Raw genomic sequence first — 27,864 nt, 5'->3', positions numbered from 1 at the left:
GACTCACACCTCACACCTCACGACTCATGACTCATGACTCACGACTCACACCTCACACCTCACACCTCACGCCTCCTACCTCACACCTCACACCTCACACCTCACGACTCACGACTCACACCTCACACCTCACACCTCACACCTCACACCTCACGACTCACGACTCATGACTCATGACTCATGACTCACGACTCACACCTCACACCTCACACCTCACGCCTCCTACCTCACACCTCACACCTCACGACTCACGACTCACGCCTCACACCTCACACCTCACGCCTCCTACCTCACACCTCACACCTCACACCTCACACCTCACACCTCACACCTCACGACTCACGACTCACGACTCACGACTCATGACTCACGACTCACGACTCACACCTCACACCTCACGCCTCCTACCTCACACCTCACACCTCACACCTCACGACTCACGACTCACGACTCACACCTCACACCTCACACCTCACACCTCACACCTCACACCTCACGACTCACGACTCACACCTCACACCTCACACCTCACACCTCATGACTCACGACTCACACCTCTCACCTCACACCTTCCACCTCACACCTCACACCTCATGACTCACACCTCACACCTCACACCTCACACCTCACACCTCACACCTCACACCTCACACCTCTCACCTCACACCTTCCACCTCCCACCCCACACTCCACATTCCCCCACCATGGCTATACTTCCATGAAAACCAAACGTTTAGTCCAGCACCAAGCATTTAACACTGAGTCTTTGGGAATATTCAGAATCCAAACAATAGCTCTGAGTGCTTACTTCTTTTTTTTCTTTTTAAGTGTATTTATTATTGTTATTGGTGTGTGAGCCTGTGTGTGTGTGTGTGTGTGTGTGTGTGTGTGTGTGTGTGTGTGTGTATGAGAGAGAGAGAGAGAGAGAGAGAGAGATGCATCATGTGCACAGGTGTGTACATATCATGGCACATGTGTAGAGGTCAGAGGTCAGCTTTCAAGACCCTTTTCCCTCCTCCCCCTGGAGGTTCCCAGGACTGAGAATGAATCTGGTTTGCATGGGAATCACCTTTAACTGCTGAGCCATCATGCCGGCCCAACTGTGAACTTCTGCTTAGAGTTCTCTGAGTTTCTTGCAACATGAACTATGTGTTACAGTATCACGCAAACCTCAAAAAAATCAAATATAAATTTATACCTAATCATCTACTTCCATTTCTATTTTTTATATGATTGGGAATTTATTTTATTTTTATTTTATGACTGTGGGTGTTGGGAATCAAACTGGGTTCCTCTGATAGAGCAGTCAAAATTCTTAACCATCTCTCCAACCCACCTATTTCTGATAGTTTTTCTTTCTTGTAGATTGTGTCCTTTTGGGATTTTTTTCCATGAAAATGTTAAGATACTTGTTCAGTCATTTTAACTCAGCTGACAAACTTCATTCTATTTAATCCTGAGTGAAACTACAGATAGAGGCACAGCTTTAGTTAGAAGTTGTTGCCCCATCTTCCCTCTTCCGTGGTTGATGTTAACGAGGCCTGTGTGTAGACTGTGCATCCTGCAGACCCTGCCAGTCAGTGTTCTGTCGAACCTAAAGATCGAGGGCAGTCGTCTGGATTCATTTGACATTTGTTGATAGCTGATGTCCATCGGGCATCAGTTAGAATTTGAAGGTTGTTTCTGTGGTGTGATCCACCAGCGGGTCTCCAGGGCTTCCAGTCCATGCTTGGATGGATACTTACGCAAACAGGGAGCTGGCGCAATCGAAGCCGCCTTTTGGACTCCATAGCCTATTCTGCCCCTGTTTACTCTCCAGAGGAAGCTGGAAAAGAGCCAACAGTGTCTGAGGGATCAAACATTGTCCTGGAGGCTATGAAATACCCCGATTCTGCCTGGTGTTTTTCTGGTCCACAAAGAACAGTTTGATGTCCTCGCTGAGCTCAAAATCTTTACTTCTTACCCACAACCAATTTGGCAAATGGTTTCCGAGACATAATGAACCATTACCTTTGGGTTTGCTGGTGTCTCTAGGCAACTTAACTGGGCACCTGGTGTCTGTACAGGGATGCTGTTGTGACAGGTCACTTTCCTCCAGTTCAGCAATGTAGGTGCCAAATGTCCCCGTCAGAGGCTTCAACAAGAGTAGAATGGATGGAGGTTGAAAACAGAAACTGTTCTCTAAGTAGTTTGGATCTTGGAAAAACTGAAGCTAGGAAAAATCAGAGACAAAACAAAATTGTAATGGTTTGATTAAGAAGACAGGTATGCAAAAAATAAAAGCCCATCTTTATTCACCAGAACATCAATTATTGTTTTTAAAAACTAGCTTTTTGTTATTCTGCATGGGGATTATTGACATTACATATTGGGCACTGTGGCAGATACATGAAGTTGGAGGTCAATCACTGAGGTGGGTTGAGTCATCAATTTTCAGTTCTATGTGATGCTTGCCTTTTGTGCAAACCATTTCAGAACTGTATAGGTCTTCATTCCTTATTTTAATTCCAGGTATTAAAACCCTCAGCACAACTGACACTGTTTCATTTGCCTGACTTCCAGATGCAGACTATGGTACAAAAGAATGTTACTCGGAGCTGAATTCCAAAAGTGACATATCTGGGAGCTGCGGTATCACTCCTACGGGGTACAAGGACTGCGCACCTAAGTATGCCTTAGGAAATGTGACCAGACTCTGTCACTTTACACTTGAAAATGTCACCAGTCACTTTCATACTTCAGCAAACTAACCCCCTACCATGAAGCCTGACGTTAAATCGAGTGGTAGATGTCAGAGGTGCAGAAAGGGATTCCCTGTCATTTCCAACACACCTGGGCTGTTGTCCCACTTGAACTACTTTGGCCTGAATTTTTAGCCTGTCTTTTTCCACTCGGGGTTTTATTTCAACAAAGGTGTACTTGTCACCCATAAGCATTCAATTTTAAAAATTCTGTATGCTATCTCCATAATTTAACGAAGAATGAGCAATCCTGACTTGGGAAAATGGCTCAGTGTGTGAAGCACTTCCTGCTTAGCCACAAGGACCTGAATTCAGATCCCTAGTACCCACATAAAAGCCAGATGTGCTGGCATAGTTTGGTAGCCCTGCTAGGGAGAACAGTGGCAGGTGAGCCCAGGAACTCCTGACCAGCCAGTCTAGCTGAAATGGTGAGCCCCAGGTTCATTGGGTGCCCCTGTCTTAAAAAAATAAGGTGGAGAGGAATAGAAAAATACCTGTCATTGACCTACGGTCTGATACACATGTGCACAAGCAAATAGACTCTCATATGCACCTTGCCACAAAGGCTTACACAAGGGGTTGGGGATTTAGCTCAGTGGTAGAGTGCTTGCCTAGGAAGCTCAAGGCCCTGGGTTCGGTCCCCAGCTCTGAAAAAAAAAAAAAAGGCTTATACAACACACATACACACACGAAGAGTGGATATTCTTTTTTTGTGAATTTCTGTTTATTTGTTCTATTTGTATGGATTTTTGCCTGAATACATGTCTGTGCACCACTTGCATGTCTGATGCCCGAGGAGGCTAGACGAAGGTGTCCCAGCCTCTGTGGCAGGGGTTGTGTGCTACCCACCTGGGTGATGGGAATCAAACTTGGGTCTTCTGCAAGAGCAGCCAGTGCTCTTAGAGGTCAATTCTCCAGCCCCAAGAGTGGACATTCTTTATAGAGTACAAGAAATATACTATACCTGGGACAAATATAATAATGAAAGACCTATAAGGCCGTGACCCAGGGTGCATCAGCCCTTACACACATGGCATTTCTGACATATGGTGACATATGGCAGTGAGCTGTAGACATACTTCAAGCACCTGAGTTTTGGTTCCTAGAATTTGGGCTTGTGTTGGGGGCTCTTTGCAAGTGTTCCAGAAGACCTTTGCTGTAAAAATAGATGTTTTCATGAGGCAGCGTGTTTCAATAAATACATGAAGAGAGAATATGAAAGTGTTAAGGCGAAGAGGCTATGGGTAGCAGAAAAGCAGCAGTCTGTCACACTAGCTGTGTGATGGTGTGATTGTTGAATGTGTGGCATAGACATACTGTGTGTGTGTATGTGTGTGTGTGTGTGTGTGTGTGTGCATGCATATGCATGTGTGTAGTTTGCAGTAACAGTTTGCTGAAGGTGCCAGTGTTCTGTCTGCATCTTTTGTGGTTACAGAAATCTACTCTGTAGACCCCATGTCTCACCAGCCTCTCTAGCATAGTTGTGCTTCTCCCTGAGGAACCTCCCCTGGGTCGTTTGGGTGACTCCCTTCAGTCATTATCATCTGCCTCACTGAGGCTGCTGGTCTCAGTGTTACACACTGAGGGATGTTTGCAATGTACTTCAAAGAAAGGAAGGCATCCGGGTTACTGGTTCTCATCCCTCTGAGGCTAAAAGAATAAATAACCATTAGCTAAAGAAGGGACCAACAGCACGCCCAAGAGACAGAACCTCCCAGGTTTTTTCTTTTCTGGGTCTTCATTCTTCTTGTGACTAAATGTGAATCTGTCTACTGTTCACGGCCTCAGTCCCATCATACACAGAAGTCAGCTAGTTCAGAGACAAAGAGATGCGAGAAAGTGAGCCTCTATGATGAGGAGCTAGCTGCCTGGAGAGTGGAAGGACCATCTTGCCAGGAAGTTGGTTAGAAAGACATTTATACAGGAGATGACCTTTCACACTGTCAAGTAGTCTCTGCATGTGGACCAGGGAGAAGGCACACTTCTTTCCCCTATTGACCAGACCATTCCCAAGTTTTCTTGTCTACATTCCTGTTGTCTGCCCATCAGTCTTCATTTTCACTATGTTCTTCTGCAGCTAATGTCCCTTTACTGTCTGGCTGTGCTTATGCTTTTGGGGTTTTTTTTTCTATATTTTTCTGCACTCGCATTTAGAGTATATATGGTTTATTGTTTTAATAATATGCATGGTGTATGATGACCTTTTAATATGGAATTCAATATCTTATCAGTTGTTAAACTCAAAAAGGAAACCCAGTGGAGCTGGCAACAAGGCCAAGTGCCCATTTATAAAGTTGGAATAAGCTTAGATTTGATTGTGACCAAATACAAGTGAAAAAGTCACAAACAGTAATCCAGCTAATGGAGGAGCCCATAGTTAAGTAGTTCATTATTGTGAGCGATTCAGGAGGGACTCTGTATGCATTATTCAAAACCAATTGCCTATATCTTATTTGCCAACTCCAATGTTTAAATCTATTTGTTTTTGGAAATTATATTCAAATACTTCTCTGTTAAAATAATGGCTTACATTTATTTGTAAATTATAGTGACCGGATGTGTGGAAAACTAATATGTATATACCAAAGTGAAGACATACTTAAAATGAGGTCTGCCATTGTTATCTATGCCAATATAAGCGGGCAAATCTGCATCTCCCTGGAATACCCCCCAGGTCACAAAGAGAGCAAGAAGATGTGGGTGAGAGATGGAACTGTCTGCGGGTCAGGGAAGGTAGGTCACCTCCTCTCCCCTAACTCCCCAGGGCCCTGTCCTGTGCCCTCCTCTCCCAGTAACTCCCAGTGTTGTGCCTTATGTCCTTATTGGTACACATGCCTATGGAGAGCATTAGCTGCTTTATACTTTTTGTGGAAGTTGCACAAATCCTCCAAAGAAACAATCTTACGGTTCACCCATTGCATTTTGTTACATTTTCAGAATGTGTGTGTGAGAGAGAGAGAAAGCCAGCCTTCTGATGTGGTGAATTATCTTTTGATGTAATTATTCTTAAATAATAGTGAAAATTAAAGAGGTCACAGAGTAAGGCAAAATCAATTATATTCAAAATTTTCTCTATTAAAATAATGGCTTACATGTATTTGGAATGGTTAGTTTTAGCTGTCAACTTGCTACCTGGGAAGAAAGTCTCAACTGAGGAATTATCTAGATCAGGTTGGTCCAAGAGCAGGGAGGTCGTTCTTTTGATTGTTAATTGATGTAGGAAGGCACAACAGCCCCTTGTGGGAAGCACCATTCCCTAGCAGGGGATCCTGAATATTATAAAGTGGAGAAACCTAGCTGAGTAGAGAAGCAATTAAGCACATGGGCCTGCATGGGTTAATTTCTCTCTGCTTGTGCTTATGAATGAGATGAGACCAGCTGCATCCTCAGTCATTGATCATAACAGGGAAGTGTAAGCCTGACAACTTCTCCCTGTCCTGAGTTGTTTCTGGTCAAGGCATTTTAATCACAACAACAGAAATGAAATTAGTACACCATGTGTCTGATACATGCCTGTGATTCCCATTCTCGAGAACATTAATTACCCTAGTGCATATGGTATGGCAAACACCTCAGGCCTGTTCTCTCGTCACACTTTAGGCACACACTATCAACTGCCATCCCCATGCTGTTGGTCATATTCCTAGATGTACTCATCCTCCGTCATCCTTCACAACTGCAATATTACATGACTTCTCTGCATTCTCTTCTGTCACCGCTGGCCTTCTGACAGTTTCTACAGGCCTCCCAGGTTCCATACATAACTAAGGTCATGACATGTGTGTCCTTCTGTGTCTGTGTGATGTCACTCAATATGTAGTTCGGCCATCTCTCTGAAGTCAGAATTGCCTTCCTTTAAAGGCTTGAATAATATTCCATTTCATGGGTAGAAGGAAGATAACATATACATGGATAGAACCACAACTTTGTTTTCCAGATGAACTGTTTAAAATTCCACCTGTACACCAAAACAGTATATGCATACAAGATGAAGATTAAACCATTAACTTCGAGTAAAACCCAAGAGAAAGAAATCTGACAAAAGTGGCTCAGTGGCCGCTCAGTTTGCCTGTGACAATGGGCTGGTGTCACTGGTACTGCCTGGATCATGAACTCTGCAGTTGCACAGTCCGGTTAGAATCTTTAGGTTTATGTCATAGCTTTTTTTATGGCAGTATCTGAAGAAATGAGAGGACAGGGTCTTCCCTGTCTGTGAGTACATTAACACAGTGAGTGGGTATGAGGATGTGAGTCCCCTCATGTAATAGCAAAGATGAGATAAACAAACAAAAAACTCATTGTGCACAATCACAGCCCAAACCTTGGCCAGCTTGAGGGTGATCCTTCCATTCACTTCTCTGGAAGTCCACCCCATAGACTCTTCCACTTCAAACACCCGTCTTCAGCTTCCTCCATGCCTTTCTCCCATGCCCACACCTGCTGTTCTGCCCATGCATGAAGCTTAGGAATCATTGTCTAGAACGGGAATCTCCGTGTGGTGCCCTTTACAATCAATTAATCGATCAATAAATCGATCAATGTTCTTTACATGCTCTCATTCTTACGCCACCGTCCCAGTATGCTCCAGCTTTTCATGTGTGCCGCTTCCTGAAAGGGATTTTTGAGGATGTTAACTGTGGCCACCTAAAGTTAAATAACAATGCTGTTCATCTGTCCCTTTATCCCTGGTCAGTTTAACTAGGATGAGGTGATACTTCAAGGTGGTTTTAATCTTAAGAGGGTACGGATTGGTTTTAATTAAGGGATGAGTCTGGCTAGCATCTCAGTTACCTTTTCTGTTCTAGGTTTGCTTGAATCAAGAGTGTGTAGAAGATACTTTCTTGAACTATGATTGCACCCCAGAAAAATGCAACCACCATGGGGTAAGTAGCAGACCTGTGAGTGAAAAAAGGGAAAGCCACTGAACCTGCTCTGGAGAGCAAGGCTTAAGTCCCTCTCCTTTCTCCTCCTCCCCTTCCCTCTCCTCCTCCCCCTCCCTGCCTCCCCCACCCCTTCCCAATAATGGATGTGATCTTAAATAGTCATTACTCTACAGACTTCTTGGGTGTGACTGAGGCCGGCTGCCTGTCTCAGCCTGTGACTTTATGGTGTTTTCAGGTATGTAATAACAAGAAGCATTGCCACTGTGAGCCCACATACTTACCTCCGGATTGTAAAAATACGGAGGATACATGGCCTGGTGGGAGCGTTGACAGTGGCAACCAGCAACGGGCTGAATCCATCCCTGGTAAGTCTTACTAACAAGTAGAAAACGTAACTAGAGTGATGTGGAATAGGGGAAGTGAAATGTTTGCCTCACAAATGTGACGACCTGAGTTTGATTCACACAAACACACACACACACACACACACACACACACACACACACACACACATATACACACACACACTAACAAAAACTGAGGGGGGCTACTAAGAATGTTAAGTAGGTCCATCTACAGTAGCCACAGCAAGGTCCAAAAGAGAGAAAAGTTTCTGCTGAAGAGATCCATGACTGTGACCTTACTAGATTTTTTTTAAATCCAACACTCGGAAACACATATTGAAAGTATCCTGTCCTTGTGAACTGGATGTGGTCGGGAGAAGTGTGTATAGTTTGAGCTCCTGTCCACTACCAACAAGAAACAGGCTGACAAAGCCACCCAGCTGTGATGAGGAATTGTCAACCAAAAGGTAGAGCCAAGAAGCTAGAGTCAAAAATTCTCTTATTTGTGATTTGTGGCTAAGAAAGCTACCAGAAAAAAAGAAAGGAAGGAAGGAAGGAAGGAAGGAAGGAAGGAAGGAGGAAGGGAGGGAGGGAGGGAAGGAGGGAAGGAGGGAGGGAGGGAGGGAGGGAGGGAGGGAGGAAAGAAGGAAGGAAGGAAGGAAGGAAGGAAGGAAGGAAGGAAGGAAGGAAGGAAGGAAGGAAGAGGAAGAAACAATTTTTTTGCCAGGAAGAAGTAGCACTTAAAGAAGAGTGGTAGGCTAAGCCCTCCCAACTAATTTATCATTGGAGGAAAACTTGCCCCTGATGCCACATGTGCAAACTAACAAACAAAATTTGCAAAGCAGCATTCTTAAAAACGCACAAGTAAAATTTTTTAACACGCTACTAGCTCATAGTATATCCTTATCTGTATTAAAGTTTAAAATTTCATATCGGGTAGGGAGCTTAGACAGCACATACCAGGCCCTGAGTTCAAACCCAGGTACCACCACGAAGGGAAGAAAAAGAATCCATACAATGGGTGTCTCCTGTAAGACTGCGATCCGCACAAAATACACCAAACGAAATTCAACACCCACTCCTGAGCAGCTCATCACTCTTACTGCTGTTTTGTCTTGAGGCACTCTTTATTCCAGAAGGATATGTTTGAAGGCATGATTTCCTCATGGCTCCTGCCTTCCCTGTGAAAAGTGTGGTATCTTTTCCAATAAACTCTGTGCGTGACAGTTGTACAACAGGACCATAGTTCAGATTTCCCTCTCATTTTTTCAGTTTGTTTGCTGCAGTTTTAGGGACTGCTGTGGGTCACTGAGTTCTCAAATGGAGACTCACAGATGCCTGATCTTTCTAGAATGACTCATACTCCCTCCAAAGTGAGGCCCTTGTCCTGATGTTTTCACGGAGTTACATAAAGGCCAACAACAGCATTGGAGAAGTTTCTGAAGGTGTCCAAACCCACTTTTAGAAAGACACAGCACCCTACACTAGCCATGTGAAGGAAACATACAATGTAAATCACATACTTTGAAGACCAAATCGCCCCCCAATAAAGCCAACTTTCTGACTAAAACATAGGAAGGGTTCTTCCTGTAACCACACTAACCTGACCTAGAGGTTAGCACAGCCAGTGTTTCCATGAGGGCCGCCTGGCAGCCTTTTCCATGACACACAGAGATCAAGATCCCTTGTCTCCAAGATCCCTTGTTATTCCTAATCATTTTGTCCCTTCAACAGCACCTTGCCAGGTGCTCTATCATTGACTTTGGCCCTTTAGTCACAGACCTCAGCCTCTCAGACTAAGAACCCTTATCAGCAATGGGGACCCACAAAAGAAGGTCAATACCCCACCCCAATAGACAGAATGCTTGACCACCAATAAAAACCTGAGGGATTTGTTACCTCAAGGACAGCAGTCATTGCCTCTGTCCAAGTTCAGGGCCCAGAGTTATGTGTGGACCAGGAGCTGGGAGCAGAAATACAGAGGAGTCAAAATGCCTGACTCTGTTACCGCAGACAGCTAGTACCATTCCATAGACCCTGAGGAGATACCGGCAGTAAAGAGACACCCCAGGCCTCAAGAGGAAGTAAGATGGGACAAGATGAGGGAAAGGCCTTTTCTCTGTAGGTCCAAGAGAAAGAGCAGAGAACCCAGGCTGTCTGCCCTCCCCCCACTCATCAGAAAAGGAATGGCCTCATCTTTTGTGCCTGGACCTGGGAAAGCGAAAGCAGCTTGAAGGTGTACGTCCTGTTGGAAGAGTGCATGGCTTGTCTGCCTCCGAGTGTGGGATTGCAGATGTCCTCCAACATCAACCAGTCCAGTGCAGCACTTGGAACCGAAAAAATAAAATCAAAGGAGAGAGAGAGATTGAGGCTCCTCACCCACCACAAAGTAGCCACAGACAAAGAAAGGATGACCTGGCCAGATTGAAAAAGGAGGTCAAGTATTGGAACCAGCACATCATGGGATAAGCAATATCTATTTCCCCAAAAAATTAGGAGCAAAACTGAAGCTGAAGAGGTGGCCCAACAGTTAAGACCACTGACTGCTCTTCCAGAGGACCTGGTTTCAGTTCCCAACACCTACATAACAGCTCACTCTAGACTGCCATCTGTAACTACAGCTCCAAGGGATCCTCATACAGACATGCATGTAGACCAAACACCAATACACATAAAACAAGCAAACAAAGACACATAACAAGAAAAGCCAAGACAGGATGCACAAGGATTCAAAGAGCTTGAGGGCAGGGACTCCAGTGCCATTGTGGTAGCTACACCATATGCAAATGTGTTACACAGTTTTTAAATAGTGTAATGTGTGTCTCAAAAGTCACAACAAGCACACAACAGTATCACTGTTCTATTCCTGGTGATTGTGTCCTAACCCCTGGTACTTTCCTTTGCTAGCACGGTCCTATGTTGCAAGTGCCTACCGCTCCAAGTCTGCAAGGTGGCCATTTTTCCTGATCATCCCTTTCTACGTGGTGATCCTTGTCCTGATCGGCATGCTGGTAAAAGTCTATTCCCAAAGAAAAAAATGGAGAATGGATGACTTCTCAAGTGAAGAGTGAGTAAACTTCATACTAGCTTTCTTTCATAATTAGTCAGCGCAATGGGTTATTAACAACATCAAGACAGACACAGTTCATGACTCAGACTTAACAGTTTTTGTTATATAGAAATTGAGTGGTTAATATATTGATTAATTTAGTTGGTATGAAAATACCACATCAAGATCTGGGTTTTTTGTTTGTTTGTTTTTTGGGGGTTTTTTTTTGTTTGGTTTTTTTTGGGGGGGGGGGTGGTGCTGCTAAGAAAAAATCGGCGGGGGTTGGGAGGAGGTGTGAGGACCAAAAACTCCTTGGTCTTCCTTAGGGGTAAAAGTCAATGTAAGTTGCTATCTTCTGATTATTAATTTTAATTGTTAAATATGTATTAAGCACTCCTTATTCTTTACTGTTTCCCCATTGTAGAGTTTTGATATGCTGTTTTGAAAAAGATGACTGAGGCTGAGGAAATTCACTTTTCCTTTTATTCAGTGTTTCAGTTAGGGTTTTCCTGCTGTGAACAAACAGCCATGACCAAGGCAACTCTTTTAAAGATAGCATTTAATTGGGGCTGGCTTACAGGTTCAGAGGTTCAGTCCATTGTCATCAAGGCAGGAGCATGGCAGCATCCAGGCAGGCCTGGTGCAGGAGGAGCTGAGAGCTCTACATCTTCATCTGAAGGCTGATAACAGAACACTGGCTCCCAGGCAGCTAGGATGAGGGTCTTAAAGCCCACACTCACAGTGACACACCCACTCCAACAGAGCCACACCCACTCCAACAAGGCCACACCCACTCCAACAGAGCCATGCTTTCTAATGGTGCCACTTCTGGGCTGAGCATACACAAACCATCACATTCAGTTTTACCTCTTTTTTTTAAACAAAATTGGGAGCTAAGCAGCCAAAGGTAAGACTAAAAGACATGGCCACAGCACGGGACTGCACATTTGTGGCAGTCAGATTATGAGTTCAGGCCAGCCAGGTAGCAAGTCCCAGCCCAGCTCTGAGCTACACAGTGAGACTCTGTCTCAGAAAGGAAACACTTGATGCTGCAGCTCCGGGATAGAGACTGGCTCACTCTAGTTAGCTGACTTTCTTACTCAGCCCAGGCCCAGGGGCCCAGAGCTGCCTTTCACAGTGGGCTGGCCCCTCCCACATCAATCCAGCTGCTCTCTCACAGGCTATAGGCCAATCTGATACAGGCAGTTCTTCAAGTGGGATTCCCTTTCCTTAGGTGACTCCGGGTTATTTCAAGTTGACAATAGAAACCAAGCTGGCCAAACGATGGGGTTGGGGTGGGAGGAGAATCTATGAAATTTACAGCAATGGATAGAGCCCCTGGAAGTCGAGCTTCCTCTTAAAGCAATGGGTAAAGGTGAAGGTGAATGGTCTCAAAACCTTAAAGGCAGTTTAAGCCAAAAATGCTAAGAATCTGGGAATGCGCTCAACCTTGCACCACTGTCTCTAAGGAATTGCCTCTGTCTCTATCCAGACAATTTGAAAGTGAAAGTGAATCCAAAGACTAGTCTGGACAGCAAAGATTCCAGTGTCATGGTGAGCCTCCAATATTCCAAGGGAAAGGGAGGGAGGAAGGGAAATGTATGAGACATAATATAACGTATGATGGTCATAGAGTTCTATATAATACAAACGACTACTGAATAATTCGCAGTATTCTCATATCGATAACATGAGAGTGTTACAAATGATACCACAATTTGTCATTGAATTACATCAGTCTCAAAGAAATCATTCTGCTTTCAATTACACCCTTTTAGAATTATTGAGTTCAAATGTTGGTTAACGCTAAGTAAAGAGCCTTGAGTTGCCCTTCCCCATGAGGTTCTCCCAGGGTCTTCGTTGCAGCCAGCATGGTTTAGCCTGGCTCACTCTACAAGTGACGCTTCTCCTTTGTGTGCTCTTTTACAGTAATTCTCTTCAGTGGACAGAAAAAAAAGTGGAAAAGAAAAACCTATGCATCATCTGTTTGCCTGAAAGTCAAGCCTGCATATTGTGGTTTCCATCTGGCCAGAAATCATATCTCTCCATACACATGTGTGATACATATATGTGTATATAATTCCATAAATGATTTACTTGTAAGAAATGAATGATTATGAATTTTATATTATGCTTTGATATTTTACCCTACTTCTGGTAGTCGGTAGGCACAAATTGTATTATCTAGTAGGCACATTACAGGAGAGGCTGTAAGAAAATAAATGTGGTACCATGACTCAAGTACAATGGATATTCTGTCATGCTATAGTCAAATAGTTCATAACCAGCCAGAAGACAATGAGTCTAGGACTCAGAAGATGCTCTAACACGTGGTGTTATAATACATGGTGTTTATAAAAGGTACACATTTAAGAACACGCAGACTCAAAGTGAAGGATGAGAACACACACACACACACACACACACACACACACACACACAGAGGAACCTATGCAAGAGAAGAGAATGGGCTCAAACCTAGAAGCCTGCATGGAGGTGAAAGACAAAAATTCAATATTTCCTGGCTGTTCTCACAATCCTGGGATTGAAGCCCAAGGCGCTTCCTATGTGCAAGGCAAATACTGTGCCACCCAGCCCTTGTTGGTTTTAATCTACCTTTGCCATACACAAAGCACATTTTAGCCAGATAATTAGGAAAATCACTATATTTAGTAAGGGATTCAAACCATGTAATTAACAAATGTAGTCTACTTGACCTATGGGACTCTTGACAAAGCATGAAAACTTATACTACAAATTATGTATGTGTCTAGGTATATATGCAGGAATGTATATGTATATGTGTATATGTATTACAAAGAAATAAGGTTTGATTATCATGTAGAATATTCTAGATTATGTTTTTAAGCTAAACTCCTGGGGGTACCAGTCAATTGACAGGAGCTAGTCTATCATGCCCTTGTCTGAGCTCTGAAATTACTGGGCATAGCCACACTTTCCCATGGTCCAAGCACCAGGGAAGTGGAAGCAGGAGGATTAGAAGTTCTAGGCCATTTTTGGTGAGTTTGAGGCTACCCTGGGCTACGTGAAATCCTATTCCCTCATGGAGGTGGGGGGAGAAAGAGAGAGTGTGGGAGATTTAAAGTAAATATATGGTAAAATGCTTAAATCTCCTAAGTATTTGATCCAGGCAATACATTTATAAATGTATGAATTAAGAAATACTTAGTGGGACTTTACACATATTTTGAATTATGTCTTTTTAAATATTATTGGGAAATGTGTGATACAGTTAGGTCTTAAGCTTAGAAAGTATCTAAGCTATTTGAAGATACTAGAAGAAAAGTTTTAAAGACTACTATTTTGTGTGCTTGTAAATGTGCACTATGCACCCATATATGTATGTGCACCTTTGTGGACATGTGTATTCAGGTACACATGCACATGCTGTCCACATGTGTACGGAAGCCAGAGACTGACAGAGGTGGGTATCTTCTTTGACTGCTTTCTGCATTATTTGCTGAGGCAGGGTCTCTCATAGGAGCTGGAGTCCTGGGACTACAGGTGAGCTGTCATATATACCCACCTGGCTTGTTTGTGGAGGCTGGGGATCCAGATTCCAGTCTCCACCTGCCGAAACTCATTCCTGGTCCCTAGTTTACTTTTTTTCTTTTTTTGGTAGGAAACAATGTAGAAATTAACAGAAAAGATTGGACCAAAAAATAGAAGAAATTACAATATTGAAAGTAAAGCCAAAATGGCTTATTAAAAAATGATAAAAATAATTAATTACCTTGTTTTTCTGAAGAGAGAGGAAGATTTTGAAGACAGATATTAGCATTATGTAGAATAAGACTCGTGCATCATAACAAATAAGAAAGCTATAATTTTTAGGTGAAATGGAAATCTTTTACTTAAAACAACACCTTGCAAAACTGATCAAAGCAGAATTTTAATATCTGCAAAGGACTACCATATTTTTCAAAGCAATCATAACCATAAGGAAAAGAAACATGAAATCGCAATCTGGACAGCTTCCCCCAAAGCCTCACATACCCTGGTGGCTTTCAGTAGGTCAGCAAACACTGATAGCAAAAGCACTCAAACTGTGGAATATCGTTTTCACCAAGTGCATAGGCTCTGAGCTACAAGGGTAGGCATGTAACTGAGTCAAGGTACCAACCCAAGCTCATTGACTCCAACCTGCACGATCCAGCCAAAACATGCTAAGAGAAGTGTGGGCTTTATTCCAAGTACTGCCAAGGAGAAAAGAGAGGCTGGCAAGACCAGTTCCCAGCCCACTTTGAAAAGTGACCTTAGAGAAGAGATGCTTGCTAATAACAGCCCTGAGAAGGACAAAGATCCTGTTGGAGGTAGTTACAATCAGTGTGAAAGAATCAGAGCGTCTATTGTCCTGGTGCAGCCGCTGAACTTTATCTGGGAGAAGATCTGGGTGATGGCTTTGTTCTCAAGCACAATGCTTCTTGGCAGAGACTGTGTTTGATACTCAAATGAGTAGACTGACTGCAGAAACGAGACTGGAGTGAATCCAGCCCCCAGCTGAGAATGGTCCTCGCAGCCTTGAACTGGACTGGGGAAGCTCACCCACAAGGCTTACTGCTGGTCTGCCCACTATCCTATCACTGAAGAGGTCAATAGAGGCTTGTCTTTCCTAACCTGCAAAAGCTCAGTGCCCTAGCATAGTCTGACTGATAAGAATCAACTATCAGCTGAGTTGACGTCACTAAATAACCCAGCCAGGTCCCCAGAACTCTCCCCTCCCGACAAGATGAAGTTGTGTTGAAACCCAAAGATGGAGAATTCCATCTGCAGATCCTGCTGTGGTTTGCTGGGACAAGAGTAAGATCAGACTTGAGCACAGCTCAGTAATTGCCCTTGTAGCCCTTGACCAGAGAATTTACTGTCTTAGACTACAAAGTCACTTCATCGATAAACACAAAAATGGGACTGTTTTTCTTGTCGGGAAGAGAAAAACTTTATACACATACAGTGTCGGGAAGGGAAGCAGCAGAGGGGTTTGTATCTGCAAAACAAGTAAAATGCCTTTTTTTGAAAAAGCATAGCTGGTTCCATGACAACCGTTAGGATGTTTAATGTCCTTACTTGGCCTGGGATAGTTGCGAGTCCTTTGGAAGCCTGTCCTCTTCTGCCTCCCAACACCGCCCCTTCTTTATGCTTCAGATATGAGTATTTTTATTTCTGGGGGAGGAATGGGTACGCATGTTCAAGTGTGTGCATGTGTGTGGGTGCATGTGTCTGTGGATGTAGATGTCTGCAGCGTGTGTGTGTGTGTGTGTGTGTGTGTGTGAGAGAGAGAGAGAGAGAGAAGTCACATGGCACTTAAGGCATATTCTAAGCCTTGTAAGCCCACTTTTGTTTCCAAATTTAACCAGAAACTAAAGAATAGAGAAACAACTCAGGAAAGATTGTAGGCAGAGGTCACAGCAGAAAGCTTTACCTAACTGAAGGGAATCCCAACACCGGAAAGTGATTCCTTCTGTCTGGAAATGGCAAACCTTTTCTAATCTATGGAGCACAGCAGCTCCTTCAGGCTGCGTGGTTAGGTGGAAGAAGGGAGGGAGGGAAAAAGGGAGGGAGGGAGGGAGGGAGGGAGGGAGGGAGAGGGAGGGAGCTGAGCTTCCAAAGGGACAAGGTTAAATCTCTTCCCACCCGCCCAGGAGCTCTTCACAGATAGCTGCTAGCAATAGTTTGGGTGTTTTCCAGCATTTTCTCAAATTTGCTTTTAATTGAATATGTATGCCAATTAGATGAACGTGCATCTCTTTAACTATGATGCAATTTGGCTCACAAGGCTTTCTCATTTGATGGCTCTTGAGCAAACTTCTTTATAGGAGTACAGCTTTATCTTGTTCTTTTTAAAAGTTCATTAGCGTTTCCAGACAGATGAACATGATCTACTGTGTTGACCTTCTGCTGAGGTCATTTATTTCTACTGTACAGTACAGTTAAGACACGCCGTGCTGCTTGGTGCTCCCTACTCATCGTGCTGTATGTCTGTCTTACTCTCATAGTTTTAACTGTGGTGCAGGTACATTCCAGAGAAGGGAACCAAATATTGTGAGCTTGAAATCTGGTATTTTCACATCCATTTATACTCTACCTGACCTTGATAGGGGCACTTGACATATCTCAGTTTGAAAGTCTTTGCCTGGGAAATGGTCTGGTCAGCTCAGTTCTACTTCGAGGAGCAAGAGGCAATGCAGTCTGGAAGGGTAGGCAGCACCTGAGCACCTTGGGTACTCTCAGAGCCACTCTGAGCCTGTCTCTCCATGTCTCTTCCTCTGATTGGCTGAACAGCAGAGAGTCATGAGGGCCCACAAATACTGAGACCTCCACTGGATGGTATCACCTCAGCTGTGCCAGAGAAGTTCCAGAAAGGTAGTGCCACAGAGGTAGGAGAGCACACTCCTTGTGGGCAACACCATTCCCTAAGCTTGGGTGCTGGACTGTATACAGTAGAGAAGTCCAACAGAGCTCTAGAAAGCATGCAAGTGTTCGTGGGTCTCTGTTCTTGGCTCCAAGGTGATTAGCTGCTTCAAGTTACTGCTGCCTTGACTTCTGTGCAATGATGGGCTGTAACCTGGAATTGTGAGCCAAATAAACTTCTCTCCATTAATCCAGCTGCTCTCATTGGTGTTTTATCACAATAATAAGGAAACAAAACGTGACAAGACATATCCTTTTGAAGTCTGATTTCAGGTTGAAGAGAGGGCAAGAAGCAGGGGGGTGATCTGGATGTGCTGCATTCTGATGAGTCTATGGAGGGCTCCCGTCACACTGCCTCCATCTGGTTCTACCGTAGGGACTCTCGTTCCTCCAACACTTAAGAGAACATAGTGATGCCCCAACAAGCTTGGAATCCTTCCATGTACCCCCTGGAATGTCTTTGGGTACATGGATACAGCCGAGCAGATCTATTCCACAGGCTGTGAGCCAATGCTCAGTTCTCAGCTCATTTCAGAAGGGAATCTGCTGGGCTGGTGAGTGTGTGCCCTCACTGTGGGCAGAAAATTAAGTCCCTGATCCATGTGGTCATTCAGAGGCATGCTGCAGCCTTCACTACAGATTTCCTCCTCCTCCTCCTCCTCCTCCTCCTCCTCCTCTTCCTCCTCCTCCTCCTCCTTCCCCCCTTCCTCCTCCTCCTCTTCCTCCTCCTCCTCTTCCTCCTCCTCCTCTTCCTCCCTTCCTCTTCTTCCTCCTCCTCCTCCTCCTCCTCCTCCTCCTCCTCCTCCTCCCTTTCTCCTCTACATCTATCCAGCCTTGCTGAGTACCTTTGTTCACCCTGATTTGGCAGTAGGAACGAAAATAGAAACGGGATACAATATGAGTCTTTGAGGTGCTCACAGGATAGTGAGGGCTCCAGACCAGAACTAGACAATTATAGTGCAATGTGACGACAATGACGATGACCATCACCAGGGGTTGGCATGCCTAATGACAATCAAAAAAGAATGAACCATGGGAAAAAGCACGCAGAAGCCCTTTGAGTCCTCACATATCATCCTGTGGCAGATGATGAATCAACCCGGACCATGGAGAGCTAAGGTCAAGAGTCAGTACTGGAGCCTGAGCCATGTTGTGCTGGGTTCTAAAGGGCATCCTTTAGCTCTGGCTCAGGAGCACAGAAGGAGTGTCAGGAGACGTGTCATTGTGAAACGCAGCCTTCCCCTTGGCTAACGAGTCAGATAGCACAGCTGGCAGGCACCCAGGAGCACAGGCCCTTTCATCTTCGCCCACTCTGGCCCTCACCTTTATACCCTCTCCCTGGCGGCAGGATGGACTTTCATACAAGCAGGCAGAACTATTTACCAGTGTACACTCTCTGAGTCTCACCGACTGTTTACTCTTCTAAACACCATGTGAGATCAGAGCTCTGTGGAGGCCTCTGCATGGCCCAGACACTGACATGTGTCCCTGTGCTGCTGCTGAAGTGAACTCAGTTCTCCATAAATACAAATACGAATCCTGACTGAGGTCAACTCACAGGCTGGGCAGGCTCTCATCCATCAGTGTGGATCTACAGCCTTTCGCTGCTATTTTCTGCCTGGCATTCATCACCTTGCAGAAGGCGTCCATTGATTCTCCACTGTAACTGCATCCTACAAATGAGTGGCTCATAATTAACAGGCCCACATGGCTTTCATAAAAATCTCTAACTGCAGAGTCAGCAGGAACAATGATCAATGCCCCCACTCCTTCCCTGCTCCCATGGCACCAATCCCGAACTCTCAAGAGGCATGAGGTACAGACCTAAACAAGGTGACCTCTCTAGGTGCCCAAGACCTCAATCACTGTCACTGAACAGCTTTACCTATGTGGCTATAGTTTGCCTCTTAAATGTCTCCGCATGTTAAAGGCTTGGTTTCTACATTGGTATCATTTGGAGGTGGTGGAAAATTGAGATGTGGGCCCTAGTGGAAGTTCTCCTGGTCACAGGGGACAGGTTCTTAACATCAACCTACCCCTAGCACCTTGCATCATATCACCACCAACTCCTGAAGCAAAGGGACCAATTGATTATGAAGCAACTGAGTCTTACAACCTCCAAAGCTGTGAGCTGGAATGAACCTTTGTTCTTTTTAGGTTGATTATCTGGTCTATTTGTTATAGCAGTAGAATGCCAACACAATGTAGCTTCTATAGGATCCCCTCTCTATCCCAGGACCAGCTGAGATACTTGCCTTAAAATCCCCTACCTTTCAAGACCGTAATTATCCTTCTCCCATCAGGAGCATGGCTGGAGCATCTATAACAAAGGGCAGTCTAATAAGAGACAAAGTATGGTAGGTTTGTTTTATAAATTGTCAATACAATAAAAACACAACTACCACCTCAAAGAAAGAAAGCAAGAGGTCTATTCAGAAGTTAAATATGGGTGGCCCTAGCCTGGGAATATAAATTCAAGTTACCTTAAATACCAAATTCCAAATGCTTATAGTTTTGTTTTGGTTTTTGCTTGGGGCTGTTTTGTTTGGAATTTCTTGGCTGGCTGGCTGGCTGGCTGGCTGGCTGGCTGGCTGGCTGTCTTGACAGTGCTGATATGTAGCCTTGGATGGCCTAGAACTCACCACATCAACTGAGCTGGCTTAGAACTCATAGAGATTCTTCTGCCTCTATGTCCTGTACAAATACATATGACACATTGTGACATTCCAACTCTGTCATCAGTTAGAAAACCTTGTAGAATGTTTAAAAACAGGTATTATTTCTGGGAATGTCAATTCATGGTATCATGCTAGTCTTAAAGACCCACCACAGGGGCCCCAGCTGTTACGCTTAGACTCTCGGTATAGAATAGCAGTGCAGTAGAAATATGGTTGAACAGAAGGAACTGTGTAGAGGGCAGGAGGGCCTTGTACTCACAGAGAAGTGCTAAAAGAACCAGGAATGTTAATCATGACGTGGTGTCTTCTCAATGGAGGAGATAAAATCAAATACCTGCATTCCATCCAGAAAGCTGAGAGTTGGAGGTTGCTAACAACCTGGTGACCTTTGCTGTTTGAAGGGACAGACCTCACCCAAATTCTAATGATTATTCAAGTCTCTTCCCTCCCTAACGTTTTACTCTTACTTAGGAGAGATGTCACCATGCACTTTATGGCCTGCTGACCTCTATGCTATCAGTCAGGGACCACATTTGAGTCTAGGTCTTTTAGCTATAGAACCCACATGTAGATTGTAAAAGTTGCTATGCAATTGCACTTTAAGCTTTACTGTGCATACAGAACTGGAATTATAGGAATTATTGTTGCCTGGAGACCCTTTTCCAAATCCTGTTGTATTTAAATATGCCTACAATAAACTGGCTGGCGTCAGACTCCCAAAGTCTGATGCAAGTCAAGGAAGTCAATCTGCACTGAGTTTTCATTCCTCACACAGTTTGCTCCCTGCCTGGATACCTCAGGCAACCAACTGAGCAAGGTGGGAAGCCAGCAGATGTGTTTCTTCAGTCTTCTGCGCCATCCTTCCAGGATGGAGCTGGCATCTCTGGAGTGGAGGCTTTCCAGAGAGAAAGCGGAAGCGAGGCCTTTCCTATGGCTGCTTTGGAATAAGTGGGTTTCAGTGACAGAAAGGGAATTGTGGTTGTCGTAACTCAGTAAGAGGCAGAGAGAAAGGATCAGTACGGGCGAGAGAGCCTTCATATCTGAGCTGTTTTCCATCAGTTCAAAGGGTTCATGCCAAGGATGGAATTCTGTGTCCTGAACCTCAAGAGCAGCAAACTTATCTTCTAATTAAGTAAAAACTAATGTTTTGTTTTTAGAGTTACTGGGTTAGGATTCAAATCCCTTTTCCTGAAGGAGCACTGTTTCCCTGACATTGCTAGTAAAGTAGGAGGGCAAAATCCATCAGCTTGCCATGGGGCTATTTTGAAATTCTCTTAGAATTTCAAAGAAGTGATTCTTTGTCCCTGGGATTCACAGGAAGCATTTCTGGGAAGCTCCATGTGTGCTCGTTACAATTTGGTGGCTCGGTGAGTGTGCATGTGTGCACGTGGTCTTCATCTGGCGTCCTAGATTCCGATGGAAATCAACTCTGAATGACACAGAATACTGTAGGAATCTCTTTCCTACTTCAGCCTGAGACCCAGGCAACCCAGAGCCTTACAACACAGTAAAGAGGATGATCTGACTGATGGAGGACAAGGAAGCAATAGTCAGACAATGCCAGGGTTGTTGAGGTCAAAGCTCCGGTTCTGGCAGATAGAGCAAGTCAGACTCTGCCACTTCCTCAAGAAGCCAATTAAAGAGACAGGGTAACAGTAAAAGGCAAGGGAACGAGATTTATTTAATATCACCACACTGGGACAAAACAAAAAACAAATAAAGATATTCACTGACCTCCCAAACCTGTCTTCTGGGTACTGACATAAGGAATTAAGTTTAGATAGAAGGCAAGAAGTCACATAACTAAGCCATCCTAGTCAAAGTGTATAGACCCTGCATAGCTTGGTCTCTCATAAGGTTGTCAATACACACCATGGTAGGAGGATACACAAACGTGTTAGTGTCTTTCCACAATGTCATAACACATAGAGTAACAATCAGGTCACAAGGAATATCACTTTGGTTGGCAGTCATTTTCTTTCTCTTAGTTGCAAATGCTAACTCACAGATTGTACATTTCATATTGCACAAATAGATAAATAGATAGGTGGATGCATAGATAGATAGATAGATAGATAGATAGATAGAGACAGACAGACAGACAGACAGACAGACAATATCTGTACCTGTATAAATACACATATACTTAGTCTATTATGGCTATGGAGGGCTAAAAAGGCCCTAGTAGAGCCCAAGGAGTTTCAAAGAGGCCTGAGGATGCAGAAACTGATAGGAATGCCCAGAGTAAAAGGTAAAAAAAAAAAAAAAAAAAAAAAACAGACTTCAGGTCTGTGGTTGGAAGGTCAGAGTTGACCTGCAGAAACAGTGTGTGCTAGAGACTATAGAAGTAACAGACAGTGTTGAGGCCATATTAATGAACAGACAGCAAAGCAATTTGGCCATATCTTGGTGGGTACTGATCCAAGCTGAAGCCCTAGAACAGAGAGGAGTTGTGTGCCTATTAGTCCCTTGATGCGTGCACTGGACCATCAGATGACAAGTCACTGGGGCTTGGCACCATGCCTGTGTTAAGTGTCCAGCTCCTTCCAGGCTCCAGGAAAACTACACCCTGTTCTCAGTCTGTTGTATTCTAAGGGCTCTTGGACTTACTTTTTCTAATTTGACTTCAAGAAACCCATGTGCTCAGCTGGTGCCAATCGACTTGGGAAAAAATGTTTAAGATGACAGCATTTCTGCTTTTAGGAATAAGTCGTGTCTGATGCTCCACCAGACCCAGACCCTTGGTGTTGTTTATAAGTCCACCATGGCACAGCCATCCTCCCCTCTCAAAATGGAGCCAACTGCTACTTACACAGCAGTGTCACTGAGGGCCAGGCACAACCCAAAAATCTACTGTGTCAGATGGTGTGGAGTAACAGCCCAATTTCAAGAAAGGTGGACTGACAAGCTGTCGGAGTGTGAAATCCCATTCTGGGAGACAAGTTCCCCTCTGGCTGGAACCTGAACTTTTCAGCCTTTCCTTTTCCCAAGCTTGGGATTCCTGGGGGATTCCAGTTCCTTGGGGCCCACTGAACCAATGACTTGATGGTCAAAAGGACAATAAAAGGATTTTTTTTTTAGAATAGTCTCATTCCTGCTGGGAATGCTACACATAGACATCCCAAAGCACCAAACTCCCTTCAGAATGTGCATGATGCAGGCATGGCTGTTCCAACAAGATGTGTTTGGACAGAGAGTACATATGGATTGAAAGATGCTGTTCTCTTGGGTAAGCAAGTCTAAGAGAGAGACATCATGACCCCAGATCTCTAGTAAACTCCGGATCATCAACATTGATTTTCTTGTCAATGAATATTTGGGAAGAATTAAGAATCATCAGCTATTATCGAGCTGAGTCCTACAGGAAGAAATAAACAATAAACCCTGGTTCTCAAGTACATGATGAGAACAACACGGATCGATTAAATAATGTATGCCATTTTTTGGCTGATCTTTATTTCTTCCAGTGCACTTTTATTTTATTTTTCAATAAAGGAAATGTATAGCATTGACGCGCTTGGCATCAGTTAGGGAGAGAGTGTCCCACTGTAGAGCATTAGCAATAAAGCCTCTGACCAAAGTCAGCTCCCGAGAGCCTAGGCAGAGGAGTCAAGAAGCCTGCAAACAGGTCTAGGCTGTGGGATTTCCCAGGCCTATGCCATCATAGTACCAGACTACAAAAACGCACAGTTCATCAAAAAGACGAATTAGACCTAACTCCAGCTGAACGGGAAATTGTGGAAGAGGAGGAAGGGCAGAATTGGCTTGAAGTTGGAGGAACCGGGTTTGGAGGGTAAATGATGTAACATGGGCTTTCAGAAACAACATCCTAGGATTGATTGTCTCTCCATCTTCAGGATTCCCCTCCCTCAGCAGCAGCCTACAAACCAAACTGCAGGGCTTTGATAACTGATCAAAAGAACGGAGCGTGAGTGTCTCTCTGGCTCTAGGTGGAAACACAACATTCCAAACCACCTGAAAGGTCATGAGAAGCCCATCTTCTCAGGGATTCCTAGTAAAGAACAAAGGTGTACCATTGCCTCTAACCTTAAGATTTGGTCCAGACGGGCCTGTCAATCAGTTGGGCAGAAAACCTTCTCTCAGGAAAGTTGTCTATCTTAGAAATCTTAAGAAATCATATCAACTACTGTCTTAGTCAGGGTTTCTATTCCTGCACAAACATCATGACCAAGAAGCAGATTGGGGAGGAAAGGGTTTATTCAGCTTACACTTCCACATTGCTGTTCATCACCAAAGGAAGTCAGGACTGGAACTGAAGCAGGTCAGGAAGCAGGAACTGATGCAGAGGCCATGGAGGGATGTTAATTACTGGCTTGCTTCCCCTGGCTTGCTCAGCTTGCTTTCTTATAGAACCTAAGACCACCAGCCCATGTACAGCACCACCCACAATGGGCTGGGTCCTCCCAACTCGATCATTAGTTGAGAAAATGCCTTACAGCTGGATCTCATGGAGGCATTTCCACAACTGAGGCTCCTTTTCTGTGATAACTCCAACTTGGGTCAAGTTGACACGCAAAACCAGTCAGTACAACTACCTAAGTAGTCAGCTCAATGGTGCCTTTGGCCACTGTTCATCACCCTAAGAGCATTTTCCTCATCTGCAATATGTCCTTGGCCATTGCCCGATCTCACCACATCATGTGATTTCTGCCTGTCTTCTGAGTTTTGTTCTGTGAGTCTTGTCTGAATTCACTTAACAGAAATCATGAAGATTGGGGATCCTTAGGCTAGAGTAAGATCCTGGTGTCATAGGGGTTCCAAGTCTGTCTTTTGGGGAACCTTGAAAACATATAGAATGCCAACAATTGTCTTTTTAAATGACTCGTGTTTGTACTTAGTATGACGACAAACTTAGTTTTGAGCACATCAAACAATTTGATCATCTGTAAGGACCATTAATTTGCATGTCTTAATTACCTTTAACAGTTTACAAGTTGGCAGCTTTTATAAGGTTAGGATTTTATAGTAGTAGACATACATACTAAGTCAATTTTTTTTTTGGTTCTTTTTTTCGAAGCTGGGGACCGAACCCAGGGCCTTGCGCTTCCTAGGCAAGCGCTCTACTACTGAGGTAAATCCCCAACCCCTCTAAGTCAATTTTTTAAAAAAGATTTATTTATTATATATAAGTACACTGTAGCTGTCTTTGGACACACCAGAAGAGGCCATCAGATCTCATTACAGATGGTTGTGAGCCACCATGTGGTTGCTGGGATTTGAACTCAGGATCTCTGGAAGAGCAGTCAGTGCTCTTAACCACTGAGCTCTCTCCAGCCCTCTAAGTTAATTTTTGTTAACCTGAGTTATACTTTTATAACCTTTAGGATTTATCAGACAAAAATCCATTCTAATCCAAAATATCTTGGAGACTTGCCGCTGTCTCTTGAGTCTAAAAAGAAGATAAAATAATAAACAGCAGGTTCGGGCTGGAGAGATGGCTCAGCGGTTAAGAGCACTGACTGCTCTTCCAAAGGGCCTGAGTTCAAATCCCAGCAACCACATGGTGGCTCACAACCATCTGTAATGGGATCCAATGCCCTCTTCTGGTGTGTCTGAGGACAGCTACAGTGTACTCACATACATAAAATAAATAAATCTTTAAAAAAAAGAAAGAAACTGCAAAACTATTTTAAAAAGTAAATAAATAAACAGCAGGCTCCTTGGGACTAAGAAATATTCCAGGTGCTGCCTTTTACCAACAACAGCCACAGCTGTCCCTGGCTTTCCTCCTAGGCAGATTTCTCTGGGTAGTGTTTTCTACAGACAGGAATGCCAGCAGTTTAGTATTACTGACATGTTTCAATATGATTGGATCGATTGATTAATTAGTCAATTAATTAGTTGCAAGGAAACGGAGCCGAAGAAGCCTATTAGGCCTTTCTTCCATTTTTGTCTCCTCTCCATGTCTATCTCCAAACTACTCCCATTGTCTGCTCCATTCCAACTTTGTGTACCCGGACTCCTTCCAGGGATTTCCTTCCGCCCCAGCCTTTCTACCTTCACAATCCTCCACACAGTTCTTTTTCTCTCGTCAGGTTAATTTCCATTCTCAGAGCACCTCCAGCCCCCCCCCCCATGCTAATTCTGTGTGTGAGGTGAGTTCCCGTTGGGCCTCCATCTTCCTTAGGATACCCATTTTGGGTGAATGTGTGCAAACTGGGGATCCCTCATGATGGGAAAACTGATCCTTTTTAACCCACCCAGTAAACTGCCATCCGCATTTAAATAAACAGCAGAGTCATTAAAACATCCAATAGCTGAGAAACATCCAGTACAAGCTGCCTGACCGTATATAGCAAGCTGGGGCTTTAGAGTTGTAGCATCTGGCATGGGCACCATCTTTGGAGACCACGTGGAATTTGTATAGAGAATATACGCTCCTTGTCCTTTCTATAAAAACATTAAAAACAATCTCTGCTACATTTTAAAATCAAACATCTATAGGATGTTTTAGATGTAATTTTAGGCAATACCCCTGGGGTATCTTTAAAAATCTTAGGAGGGAATATTTTGGATTATTATCTATACTGACACACTAATGCAACCTGCCAATTATAACCAGTGTGAAGCAAATAACAGATGTTTTATTTAATGGCACAATAATTTCTATATGCTCTTACCAGTGAGGGACTATTTCTGTGAGTTACCACCGCAACAGCTGTGCTATTTAATAAACTGATAACTGGCCCCCACCCCCGCTTTAGATGGTTCGTTTCTTGTAGAATTTAACTAAAAGTTTCCAAAAAGCAACTTAAAGCGCAGAGCCAAATCCTGGGCCATGGTAAACAGATAAGAGAACATCCGGTGGTGTGACCTAAAACTTTCAGTCAAGGTTAAGCATTTATTTAAGCATTGATTAGACACGCAGCAGAAAAGAACACACTCTACAGAATGAGTGGTTAATACCTCTGGCTTCATGCCCTGATTGCAATTGTTTCTGTACTAGAACTCGGACTTGCTTTAACTTTTCCCCCTGTGAAGGAACCATTGATATTGAGTTAGTCTCCATATTAGAGGGGAAAATTTTTCCCATAAAGGGACCTTCAATATTGAGTTATTCCCTCTATGGAGGAAAAGCAAAAACATTTAAACAAAAATCAAGCAAAACAAAAAAGGAAAAGTTAGTGCATGTTGCGATGGTGGAGTTCCACCGGTCATTCTTTGGACCGCTGCAAGCACTAGATCTGGTGCTCAAAAGAAGCTGCAAGCTAGAGGGCAGATCGCTCAGGAGCGTGAGAGCCTCAAAGTGGCTCTGTGACTCAGGGAAGCCTGAGCCACTGGTGTCCCGTACCCTGCCAAGACCTGCCAAGAAGTGTAGCGAAAAATATTCTCTCTCTCTCTCTCTCTCTCTCTCTCTCTCTCTCTCTCTCTCTCTCTCTCTCTCTCTCTCTCTCTCTCTCGTCCAGTCGATACATCACTGTACCCTGCTTCTAAAATAATTAACAGAGATTTTCATCCACCTTGAATGGGCTATAATGTTGCAGAGCTGCAGCTCTGAATATTTTGCTCCTTTGGATCTTAACAAGTTTCTCAATAATTGTACAAAATGCTGTGTATCAAAGGACTGAGAAGAGTCAACCTTTTATGGTTTGAAGGGCCGATGAGGCAGACTGTCCCAAAGCCAGACACGTAGGCAGCTAGCCTAGTTCTGAGCCTGAAAATAGGGCTTTAGCTCTGGACTCCCAAGGCTGGGCTCAGAACCCCAGCAATGGGTTTCAG

General features: G+C 44.0%; 1 protein-coding gene and 1 long non-coding RNA gene across 9 annotated transcripts in view; one reads left to right on the top strand and one right to left on the bottom strand.

Annotated features, from left to right (window-relative positions):
* Positions 1-13,261, top strand: part of Adam2 (ADAM metallopeptidase domain 2) — a 41,380-nt gene extending 28,119 nt beyond the window's left edge. For 5 of the 6 annotated variants that reach the window (XM_039093614.2, XM_039093615.2, XM_063274593.1 and 2 more), the window contains 7 exons: positions 2,563-2,668; positions 5,291-5,474; positions 7,547-7,624; positions 7,860-7,989; positions 10,876-11,035; positions 12,510-12,571; positions 12,947-13,261. In XM_039093614.2, coding sequence (XP_038949542.1) covers positions 2,563-2,668; positions 5,291-5,474; positions 7,547-7,624; positions 7,860-7,989; positions 10,876-11,035; positions 12,510-12,543 — 692 coding nt within the window. In that variant the 3' untranslated portion in view covers positions 12,544-12,571; positions 12,947-13,261. The remainder of the gene's footprint in view (positions 1-2,562; positions 2,669-5,290; positions 5,475-7,546; positions 7,625-7,859; positions 7,990-10,875; positions 11,036-12,509; positions 12,572-12,946) is intronic. The other variant, NM_020077.3, reaches the window with a different exon arrangement.
* LOC102555773 (uncharacterized) lies at positions 1,222-20,692 on the bottom strand. 3 transcript variants are annotated; one of them, XR_596159.4, is made up of 4 exons: positions 19,930-20,382; positions 19,717-19,766; positions 2,011-2,212; positions 1,222-1,825 (listed from the first exon to the last, which is right to left on the bottom strand). It is a non-coding gene; the product is annotated as an uncharacterized LOC102555773 (long non-coding RNA). The 3 variants fall into 3 exon arrangements; XR_005494063.2 differs by having other exon boundaries at positions 1,222-2,212; positions 19,717-19,783; positions 19,930-20,692; XR_359993.5 differs by having other exon boundaries at positions 1,222-2,212; positions 19,930-20,466.
* Between the last annotated feature and the right edge of the window lie 7,172 nt (positions 20,693-27,864).

This window comes from Rattus norvegicus, chromosome 15 (genome assembly GCF_036323735.1).
Source record: "Rattus norvegicus strain BN/NHsdMcwi chromosome 15, GRCr8, whole genome shotgun sequence".
Classification (NCBI taxonomy): domain Eukaryota; kingdom Metazoa; phylum Chordata; class Mammalia; order Rodentia; family Muridae; genus Rattus; species Rattus norvegicus.
This window is presented reverse-complemented; position numbering and strand designations above follow the sequence as displayed.